Source organism: Poecilia latipinna, unplaced genomic scaffold (assembly GCF_001443285.1).
Source record: "Poecilia latipinna isolate Pla-1442-1.1 unplaced genomic scaffold, P_latipinna-1.0 Scaffold1551, whole genome shotgun sequence".
Classification (NCBI taxonomy): Eukaryota; Metazoa; Chordata; class Actinopteri; order Cyprinodontiformes; family Poeciliidae; genus Poecilia; species Poecilia latipinna.
In genome coordinates, this window is record NW_015114167.1 from 58,932 (window position 1) to 70,811 (window position 11,880).

Genomic DNA, 11,880 nt, shown 5'->3' on the forward strand with positions numbered 1-11,880 from the left:
ATGTTTTCCATGAAAAAATTATGAAGTATAAAATATACAAAGTTCTCAGTCCTTAACATCTGCTTACTTTGAACAATGGACTGATGAGAGAAAGAAAGAAAGAAAGAAAGAAGGAAAGACAAAGAGAGAGAAAGAGACAGAGAGAGAGCAATACAAACTGAATAAGTGCTGAAAAACACATATTTCTGTATTTCCTTTCTTCATACTTCAAAATATTGATAGATTTCAGAGTTTTCCAGACCAAAAACCTAAAAAGTGAGAGTGTGCCTAATCTTCACATGAAGGCCCATCATTACCAACTTTCAAGCAGCTGAAAGTTGGTAAGTTGGTAGAAATGAGCTCTTTGGTGCGCTACTCACCGTCGTACTCCGGGAAGTAGTCGACCAGATGGGAGAACATGATCTTCTCCTCCAGCAGGTCTTTCTTGTTCAGGAACAAAATGACGGAGGAGTTTTGGAACCAGGGGTATGTGATTATTGTTCTAAACAAAGCTTTACTCTCCTCCATCCGGTTCTGCACATGGGCACGTGAAAGTGGGCGTGGTTTGGTGAAGGTGGGACAAAAACAAGGAGAAAGGGAGAGGAGGAGAGAGAGAGAGTTTAATTAAAGCGCAGTGTTCAAACTCATTAAGAAGAGACTGTAATAAATGTTTCAGTGCACTGAAGAGGGAGCAGGGAGGATGAGAGAAGAGAAGGATGGCTATGTTGGTTAGATACTCTATTTCAGTGATTAACCGAAAAGATGACGTTAAAAGACAACGGTCAGTTTGGAGGTAATTTAATTGGTTTTAACACCTTGACACAGATGTCAATAATGGCATAATAATGCAATATTCTCCTGGAGCGAGTCTCTTCCCCTTTCTTACAGAAACAAAACAAAATAATGTCCCCAAATCCCCCCAGAAATTTACCTCGTTATCAGACTCCACCAACACCTGGTCGTACTCGCTGAGGGCGACCAGGAACATGATGGATGTGACGTTCTCAAAACAGTGGATCCACTTCCTCCTCTCCGACCTCTGACCCCCGACGTCCACCATCCTGTCCCAGCCGAAGAGTCAGTTATCATCATCTTCATCATCATTAATCTTTCTCGCTATGACCGTCCTTTAGCAGTCCGTTCTACAGGGAATCTGTTTCAGATCTGACGCAGCACAGACTGCTACAGGAGATCCATTGTGTACCAGACAACATATTTGGTATTACTGAGTTTTTTTTGTTTTTTTTTTTAATGAATTTAGTTGAAGTAACTGTCGAAGCAAAAAAAGCTTTTCACGTTTCAGTTTTTCCTCGATAAATTAAGAACATTTACAGAATAATGTTGAAATATGAATGTCTACAAAGTTATATGGCTCCTCACCTGAATATGACGCTCTGGAGATCAAATGGATATTCGATAATGCCCGTGGTCGGGACTCGAACCCTCAACACGTCCTGCTGGGTGGGAAGATAGATTGGTTGGGCGATCCGGTCCAGTGAGTCCAGGTAACTACAGAGACACAGCAGAAAATGATTTCTCATTGCCATGGCATCTACAACAGAGCTCCAGCTCAAGCTGACGTCCTCCTCTACTCACTATTTAGTGGAGTCTGAGAGCTGGTACTCCCTCCTTCGATCATAACACTCCTGGATGCCGGGGTCTTTCCACAAGTTCTTGATGGCATCTATGTAAGGACTCTCCAACCTGGTGACCTTCTCTACGTCCACGTCTCTAACAATGTTGGCATTAGTCTAGTGGATGAAAAAACATTACTGAAAAACTGCTAAGACAAGACAGAAACACCTGTAAATGGTAAAAAAACAAAACAAAACAAAAAAACAAAACAAATGTGAATAAGAACACACACACAAAAGAGATTTCTACAAAAAGCCAGTGTCCTCATTATTACTAGTTCATATTTTCAATCACTTGGGACATTTTATTGGACCCCAGGCTCAGCATGCAGCTAATATCTGAAGCTGAAATCCCACAGAGGATTTTAAAGAAATTAAGCAGAAAGCGTTGCTGCCCCAGATTCCTGTCAAAAGTTTTCTGTGTTTGAGGGAGCAACATGCGGCTGACTGCCTGTCGAGGCCGTTTCTCTCACAGATTTAAACAAAAGAAGCCAGGAAATTTGCAAACCTCGTCATTGTTTTCACGTGCGTCTAGTAGAAAACCGTCTACAAAGTTACTGACGTATTATTACATAATGCCACTGTAATTTACTTGCCCAGTGGTTCATAAGACATAAATCAACATGAAATCCATTGAAAGAACCAATTAGAGCTGCGGCTAACGATTGTTTTAGTAAATTGATGAATCTGTTGATTATTCCAATAAAAAAAAAAGGTACGTACATCCTGCAGATAACCACTTAAGCTTTTTTAATACAATTATAAAATAATATATTAAAAGATACACATAAACAAATAATTCAAATCCTTTTTAAATAAGAAAATAGACATTTCATCGCTTAAAATGCGATAACATGGGATTCTTTCATCGTACGCTTCTAAATTGTTTTGGAGGCACAACTTTGTCACTAATATTAGCTGCGCCTGCCTTTTAAGCACTGTAAATGACCGGACACATGGCAAACATGATTGTCAGGTTTCATTTTCACTTCCCATGTGACGCAAGTACCATCCTTTGTCCCAGACAAGCACTTCCCGTTTTAGCACAGGAACACAAGTGAGCTGGAACCTGCAGCGCTATGAAAGAGAATTTACACCCGCGCAGTTTTCTTCTGGTTTTGCTTTTTGTCTCGCAATCAAATGTTTCAGATCACCGGAAAACATTTATTATCAGCACAGCATAACCTGAGTACATGTAAGAAGCAGTTTCCAAATAGTGATTTTAAATAAGCGAGTGCTTTGTGGAAAAGTGATTGTCTCCAAACCAAACAACCAATTGAGTCACTCTTTGTGACAACAACAGACATCAAGAGTTTGTGAAAACGAGATGCGTTTGCTTGATTTCAGTCAAACTGAAGGGTTTTCATTAATGAACGGTCTAGTGGAGATCACACCTCAGCATTTATACCAGATTGAGATTTCGATCTGGGTTTAATGGCCTGTAGGCTGCTTCATGTTGTCAGACACAAAACATTTTCTTAATCACAGTTTAGTTAATAATTTAACAATGGGAAGAATTTCACTTAGGACAAGGTTGTTTTAGTTCAATCTGGAGAGACTCAAACGGAGAAAGAAGGCGATTAAAAGAGTTTAATGACAAAATGAACATGAAAATAAAAAGTCCTTTGGCGTTCAGGCCCCGGCCGGGGACATCGAGCTGGACTTCGATGAGCTCGATGAACATTCCTGATGCAGCATAGGAATGTAGACCCCCCGGGGCCTGTACTGGTGGCGGCGGTTGGAGGAAGATGAGGCCTGAGAGCCGGGAGCAGAAGGTGGAGATGGGGTGGAGGTGGGTTGATCGCAGCTGGTGAGCAGAGGAGGCTATGGGTGAAGGTCCTTTTGAACTGAAGCCCAAACGATGATTGGCTGGAGCGAGGCTTGGTCCGCGCCGATAGGTCCAGGTTGCAGAGAGGCGGGCGCTGATTGATGAGGCAGGTGCGACTAGAGTCTTCCAGACTGAACTTTTGTCAAGACTCCATTTTTCCCTTAATAAATATTTGAAAACTTTTCACATTAACTCAGGTTATGACAAAAAGCCAAAAAACAGAAAAAGTCTGCAAATGGGCAAAGTTTTACTCTGCAACTGCATTGGGTAGCAATTGATAAGACTTTATATCTATATATGCCTAATTCACCTCAACAATTCTCCAAAACTGAGGCTTCAAATGTGGTTTTTATTTTCCATTTTCTGGTTAAATCCAATCATGTTAGGAGACACAAAGTGAAGAGCTGATGTAATTTCTGTCAGGTCAACAAAGCGAACACTATGTGAAGAATAAAGACAAAAAATATGTAAAAACTTGTAGAATATAATGTGAAATGAAGTGAAAGTGCACAAATTAGTTGCATTGTTTCTTAAGTTCAAGACTAATGGATAAGAATGCACACTAATAGGACAGAATACAGACGCAAGTGAGGAGATAAGTTGTCAAACCATAACAACAGAAACCCGGTACAATCCAAGTAATGTTCTTATGTCAAACCACCAAATAAAATTTGTTCATTTTAATTTTAGATTACATATAATTTTGGTCCAAAATTCAGATTTTTCCACTACATTTCCAGACTGCAGAGGAAACCTAAACACCAAGCAAATTTTAGCATCAAACACTTTAGTTCAGAGGTCAGTTTTTAATTAAGTTTTATCACATATTTTCAAAATACCACTAAAGACAACAACAACAACAATAACAAAAACTGCTGCAGCTCTCAATGTTACCAACATTCAGAGCTAGGCTTGGCATTATCCCAAGCCTAGAGGTTGGGATAATGCCAACCTCTAGGCTTGCCATTATCCCTCTCGTCACTCTCGCAGGGAACAAATGGCGAGTAAGAGGTCACTGTCCCCCCGCTCCCAAAGCTACAACTACAGGGGCAACTCAAGCCAAAGAGGAATCTGAGTAAAACCCAGCAGCTGAAATGACGGATAGAAAAAGTACACGGTGTTTGGTTTTCTCTGCTTCAATTTGTCCGTATGTGTGCATTGACTGTATGTGAGAGAAACAGAGACATGCACAAAGGGTGTGATGGAGCTCTGGAGAGCTACAAGGACACAGGAAGCGTAAAAATCAGCAGGAAGCTATTATGGATGGCTGCTCCAAATAAGATAGACTGCACTCTAAAAATATTCGGCTGCGCTCTGAAACACTTGGAGCGAACTTACTCACTTTATCCCAAACCCTTGTGACCTTTAATGACCACAGTCATTTCTGTTGTTTCTGCCCGTTTAAAAGGCTTGTGGGAAAAGATCTCAAATACCTTGCTGGAGTCTAATTGGTAGGAGATCTTCAGCGTCTCTGCAGCTCGGATCATAGCCTGCATGGACGTGAAGATGTTCTGATAGACGAGCTTGGTGAAACCCCGTTTGTCCTCATCGGAGTAACCGGCACCGTGGATGATCCTCATCTGCTTGATGAATGTGCTCTTCCCACTTTCACCAGTTCCTAAAAAGTTAGACAAGGAAGGAAAAAAAAAAGGACAGAGTTCGTTTACAGTGTATTTGCCGTACCGGGTTTTAAATGACGACAGAAACGGACAAAATTGAAACACTTAAGTAACATACGCCGAAACTGTACAGCATTCTCCCCAAAAGCGATAAGTAATTTTACTACTACTACACCTTATTAAATTTCCTTAATGTGCATATTAGCTCGTTTGCTGAGAAGCAACATGAATCATGCCTGTTTTCATTGGCTCTGGCAGTTTTTCCAGAAGAGTAAAAACAGTGTGGCACTAACTGCAGCCAGAGTGATGCGATTGTGTCCCTACTGAACTAAATGCAGCTGTGAACACATTCTTCAGTCGGCCTGGCCAGAGACAACTAAACCTGCATTAGGTTAGTGGTGAGAATGTAATCCTTCACGGACACATTGACGACGCAAAAGTGTTACTGGTAGGAATGCACAGACATAAAAATGTGGGCTGAAACATTATTGTTGCTATTGTAGCTAATAACCAACATTGACTCACATTATATACATTTCCCTACACATGGAAAAAGCTATTAATGTCCTTTTAAAAAGACGCCAGAGGAGGTGACATGTTTCCATTCTTGTATAGAGCATAAAGTAACAGATTTTTTTTTTTTTTTTTTGCTTATGATTTACTTCAACCGAAGAAGCCCTTCGCTTCAGTTTGTGTTTAAATATGAAACAAAAAGATTCTGACTTATTAGCAGTAGTGGTGACTATAAACATGTACATTCATTTCTCCTCATGTCTTTCTTGCCCCCCAAAAAACATTGAAGTAGGAACATAAGTTGACAAATACCAAACAAGTTAGCTGTGAGTGACGATACTGAAGCTAGTGCAACTAATAGAGAAAATGTACCTCATTTGTAAATAATGACTAGTTGTGATAAAACTGTACTTCAATTTATCAGTGCTAAAAACAATATGCATGGGAATCAAGCTCCTACTTTTCTGTGCCAAAACATTGAATAAAACAAAAACACAAATCAATATGCCCACATGTACAGTGTTTGGTCTCAAACCTGCAGCATGTGCTCACTCACTTCTACAGTCTCACATGTGTGGGTTTCTTTTTTCCGGTCTGCTTGCTCTGGTGACAGACCAAGAGCAACACTCTCCCCTGAGTGATGACAGGAAGTATTTGGGTGTGAAGACGTGGGGATGAGTTTGAAAGGTTGCACTCGTTTGCATTGTATCTTCATGCCTTAAATAAGTATTTGTAACACTTGAAATTCACATTTTTCCATGTTACAACCACAAATGTCAATGTATTTCATAGGGAGACAGACGAAAACAAAATAGCACAGAGGTGACATGTGAGGCATGTGATTTGGAGCATCCAGGTACACGCTTTGCATATCATTGATCTACGTCAGCAGGTTTATTCATTATTCTTTACAACACAGCTGAAGCTCAGGCGGACTGAATGGAAAGCATCTGAACAGCCATTTAAGTTTTGCTACAACTGACTGGTTTCAATCTAACAACACTTTTTGATCCAAAAGCATGGTTGACCTGGTGTGTGTTTTGGGTCATTATTTCACACCAGAGGGAATTTTTTTAGAAAGCATTTGACTTCTGAAGACAGATTTTATTATCTGTATAAATGGGACTGAATACAAATCCACGACAAACGTTCAAAAATTATGGATTACTTTGTTTTGATAACATAAAATCCCAGTGGAGAGGATTTTGGTTGTAATGTGAACAAACATGAAAACAATGATACTTTTGCAAGACGTTGCATGCCAATTTAAGCCATATTAACTTCTGTGGAATAAACAACAAGCATCAGTCCAAATCTGCTGCCCAGCGCTATTATCGTAAAGTGAAAATGGTCTTCCCATCATACGATAGTTAATTTAGAAGCCAGACAAAAACATCGTGAAGTGGTCAATAGCCAAGCCCTCCAGCCTGAAGGCTGCTGCAGAACACCAAGCACCAAAAACAGCCTACCCTATTATTACATCTCCCACTTTTGGTGGTCAGGCACACCCCAGCACAATTTGATGCCCAAACTGCCACCCATGTTAAACCCCACACTCCTGCCACTCTTTGCATATTCATCCCACAGACTAGGATGATTTGCTCATGTGGCAGCTCAGTTTATCCACCTCAACAATGGCTGAAAATGAATAAGAAGGTGGGGGCCATAACTGAGACATCCCTGCTGGGGTTGACCTGGCTCTACTTTGGTGACAGGGAATAATAGTCAGAAGTCATGCCTCTCTATACTTCATAAGATGTCAGGACTTTTAAGCATTTTCTGTTTCAGGTAATAATTCTGAATTATTGCTAATCTTTCTACTAGTGGAACAGGAATAAATACTTTCTATTCGTCAAAGGCATTACTTGGCAAATGCTTGAATAAAAACAAATACAACTCATTTAAACAACACATCCAAATGCTAGTAAGTAAAACTTGAACACAGAGGAATGAACAGTAAAACCCAGCATTTCAATGAACTGGCTCTGCAATAAATCAGTCAAAAGAAAGAATTAAAAAAAAAAGTTAACTCTGTGTACATTGCATTAAACTGGAGTAAGTTAATCTGGGTCAGTGTTTCTTAACCCTTGTTCTCATAGTCAATTATGCCTTAAATGTGTCTCTGTTCCACCACACCTGATTTAAAAGATTGAATTGCCTCCTCAGCTGCAATCAAGTGTTTCAGAGGCCTGTTAATAATTTATTTAAGTCAGGTGTGAGGCAGCAGGGAAACACCTAGTAGGTGCAGGACAGTGGGCCTGATGTCCAGCTGAACATAACCATTTCTAAAATCTGACTGGTGCGTCTCCAACCAAATAATATGGATGACGTTTCATTCATACCTAAAAGGGAAAAAAAAACAAAACAAAACAAAACAAAAAAAAAAAAACCCAGCTAATTTGTGAAAACATTGCATAACATTACAAACATGTATAGTAGTCCTCGGATCATCTACACTCCCTTCTTAGTTGGAGCTGATGAATCCCAACTCTGAGTAAACATCATTTGTTCTACCCTGCCTATATAAGCAAATAGTTAACAATACATTGCTGATAAGTATTTTCCCCTCCTCCTCCAACACAAAGAGAAAATGGCAGAATTTGTTTTCCTGTAATAACAATTAAATGGGTCGGCAACATGAAAAAAAAAAATCACACTAGCTTTGTTTATTATACAAATTATAAAAATCATGACTTCGAAAGTAGTGCATTTATATAATAAAACAAAAAAAATAATTAAATGTTAAAAGTAGAACTAGTTTTGCAAAAGGTGGTGGAAAAAACTCCATGTTTCCTGAGCATAGAGTCAGGGCTAGAACATGCAAAGGGGGACTGAAAACAGAACCTTGTGGAACTCCACGTAAAAAAGAAGCAGAGGATGATGAAAAAAGTTTGACATTCCTAATTCTCGGCCATGTCGGATTTGAACTACTAATGTAAAATGCACCCACTGCTCTAAACAGGTAATTAAAATGGTTATCAATCTAAGCCAGATAAAACACATTAAAAACTCTTCAAAAGGCCAGATTCAGAGCTATAATCACATTTTGTATTTGACAGAAATAACATAATTTTACTGTAAGAACACAGAGCATTTCATCCATCTGTCAAACTTTGCGATGTAGCTGGTTTCGTCTTCCCATTGAAACAACTATGCATGTTAACAAGGTTAGACATTGAGCAGGGGAAAGTATTTTCTAACTAGTAGTAGTAAGGTGTGGCCTAGTGCAAAAAACAGTTCTTCCTCTGATGTGATCTCTTTTTGGTTGTAATAGTTACACTGGGTTGATAAATTGCAGTCTTTCTGACAAAATTCCTCAAAATAATTCAGGACTGTGGGATCTTAAAAGATCCTTTAACCATAACCAAGAGGAGCTGAAGTCTGAGATTACTTAGCCAGTGTAGCAGATGCTTCTGCTGGACAACAATGATAAAGCCTAAAAATGCTAAAGGTCACATTAGGTAGGAAGCAGAGATGAGAAAGGGGGGCGGGGGGGGAGAGAAAAGGTCTATATTGGAACTGATATCATTGGAATATTTACAAATATCGCCATCAAAAGATTTTCTAATATCATGCAGCCTGAACAGACCCGGAATTAATCCATTTTTGACATTCAGCAGCTATGATGACAAGCCACAAGATTCAAGAATTTAACTCATTCAGATGGCGAAAAAGGAAATGAACAAACTGTGTGGGTTTGTGTGTCCACAGCATCAGTGTTTGTTCAATGCAGCAAACTCAAATTCATGTGTGAAAACAGAATAAATTCGCTGCATCGCCTCAAGCAGAGTTAACCTAAGAATATCATTCTACCCTCAGCTTTTAACTGTAATACTCTGTGTTCCCTTTGTACAAGCACTCGGTTTTCAGCAGCAATCCTGCCAAAAGCTTAGCAAAACCTGCAAAGTTCACATCTGACGAGAAAAGCCCTTTTCTGAAGAATTAAAAATTGCAAGCAAAAAAAAGTTACCCTCCTGCATAATCTGGCTAAACTCACAATTTAAATAATCGTTGCCCTGATTCTAAAACTCTAAACGTCAGAAGATTGATTTAAGTATTTCAACACAAAATAAAATGTCAGTTAAAAATCTAGTTTTACTTTCCCCTCTCATGAATCTGACAACACAGAGCAGCTCTTCAACTCAATAATAGGAAACGGTAATATATGAACTTCATCTTTTATTAAGCAGACTGTTGGGTTGTTTTAATTTTCACTTTCAGGAAGCCTCTCCTGGGACTAAAACCTACTCAACACTCAGTTTTAAACTATCGCTAGGAAAACTATCAGAGCTTTTAGACGTGTGAAGCATTTAACTTATCGAACATTTTTATTACTTTTAGAGGCTTTCTGTTGCCCTGCTGATCCAGCCGCTTTCATACAGGAATCATGTGACATTCGGTGTTCTTCCTCTCTCAGTGACAAACGTGTTTGTTGAAGGCTGGTTACACGCTGATGTGGACTTTGTTCAGCGATGGCCTTGACAAAGTTCCCACAGCGGCTTTCATCTGGCTTCTAAAAGCAGCTGAGAGTGATTGTGCAGATAAACCTGTACCAAAATGTTTCTGAACCCCCCCCCCCAAAAAAAAAAGAAGAAGAAGAAAAAAATCAACAACATATAATTTGTGCCCAAATAAAGCAGTGCCACAAACATGCAGGAAAACTGAAAAGCAGTTCAGCGTTGTGATATAAACACAGCTTAGTCACTGTGAAAGTAATTATAAAACATGAAATGTTCCAGTGGAGTCTGATGTTTTTGTCACTGATTTAGTCTGCGTATACAGTTAAATACAGTAAAAGAGTACATGTGTTAAAGAGACAGCCATTCAAATGTAGGTCCAATGGTCTCCAAGGAATGTAATTTGGGCTGTGCCACTTTTATAATTGAGCCACTAATTAGTCAAAGCCTAATTAAGTTGAATGTTTGAGTCTGGTGTGTAAGACCACACTCAACATCCACACTCAACATCCACTTTATTAGGTATTTTTTTTCCAATTGTCTTTTAAACATAATTGGCAATTTAAGCCTCATTTTAATCGTGTAAACTCCCTGTTTCACAATGTACCTGTCCTTTCACGTTATACAAAACAAACTGTTGAGATATAGGGGTTCTGTGCTCTTTTTCATAGAGGTGTGGCTTACAACTTGAAACCTAAACCTGTGGAGAATTTCTCCAGCATTGAGCTTCATGTAGCAACAATCAAGCGCACCGTCCAAATGCCTAAAGTGGTTCAAATACAAACCACGTTGTTGAGCGCCTACTTATTTTGACATTCCAAGAAGGATTAGGATCGTAATATTGGTGGGCCTTCATCAGTTGATCAACAGGCGCAATAATCAATAAGATGATCTGAATGAGGGATCACATGGCAACTAAACTCAGTGCATTTAAAGATGCTGAAGACAAATTTCTGATGTTCAAAGTGAACATCAAAATGAGCTTCAAAAATGGGAAGACATGGGATTATGGTGCTCACTGTGGTGAGCAGTGCGTGGATAAAAATGCGTGTGTTAATGCTATAGGTCTGAAGAAAATGGTCAGAGATGGTTAAAAAAAGAACAGTACATTAAAAGATTACTCATTATAACCAAGGAATAAGGAATGACATCCATGAATGAACAACAACTTGAACCTCGAGGACTGCACAGTGGTGCAGTTGGTAGCTTGTAACTTGCCTTGCAGCAAGAAGGTCCTGGGTTTGAATCCCGGTCTTTCTGCATGGAGTTTGCACATTCTCCCTGTGCATGCGTGGGTTCTCTCTGGGTACTCTGGCTCCTCCCACAGTCCAAAAACATGACTGTCAGGTTGACTGGTCTCTCTAAATTCTCCCTAGGTGTGGGTGTGCGTGCATGGTTATTTGTCCCGTCTGTCTCTGTGTTGCCTTACGATGGACTGGCAACCTGTCCAGGGGGTACCCTCACTCTCGCCCTTTGGCTGCTGGAAATAGACACAATAGACGATAAGTACGTAAGATAACGCAGTGTTTTTCAACCACTGTTCCGCGGCACACTAGTGTGCCGTGAATGATCGTCAGGTGTGCCGTGGAAATTATTAAATTTCACCCATGGTACCGTATTTTCCGGACTATAAGCTGCTACTTTTTTCCTAAACTTTGAACCATTGTAGCCCGGTGCGGCTTTTCTGTGTATTTTTCTTCAACCACCAGGGGGCTCTCTAGCAGGAAGTGAATCATTAGAAGTCAAAATTGTAGACCAAAGAAGAACGCGTTAATTTTCATTTAAAACAGCCACATGCTAGCAGAGCAGCGAAATGTTTTCAAACTCGTATGATGCAGCTTTTAAGTTGA

At 39.7% G+C, this 11,880-nt stretch overlaps 1 protein-coding gene and 1 long non-coding RNA gene across 2 annotated transcripts in view; one reads left to right on the forward strand and one right to left on the reverse strand.

Moving 5' to 3' along the window:
- Positions 1–11,880, reverse strand: part of LOC106963571 (guanine nucleotide-binding protein G(q) subunit alpha) — a 29,123-nt gene that overhangs the window by 2,334 nt on the left and 14,909 nt on the right. The window contains exons 2-6 of the mRNA XM_015058562.1: positions 4,875–5,059; positions 1,576–1,730; positions 1,360–1,488; positions 911–1,040; positions 360–513 (exon numbers count right to left, since the gene is read on the reverse strand). Of these exons, the coding sequence (XP_014914048.1) occupies positions 360–513; positions 911–1,040; positions 1,360–1,488; positions 1,576–1,730; positions 4,875–5,059 (753 nt within the window). The remainder of the gene's footprint in view (positions 1–359; positions 514–910; positions 1,041–1,359; positions 1,489–1,575; positions 1,731–4,874; positions 5,060–11,880) is intronic.
- Positions 1,740–4,314, forward strand: LOC106963574 (uncharacterized). The gene is made up of 2 exons (XR_001428213.1): positions 1,740–3,859; positions 3,923–4,314. It is a non-coding gene; the product is annotated as an uncharacterized LOC106963574 (long non-coding RNA).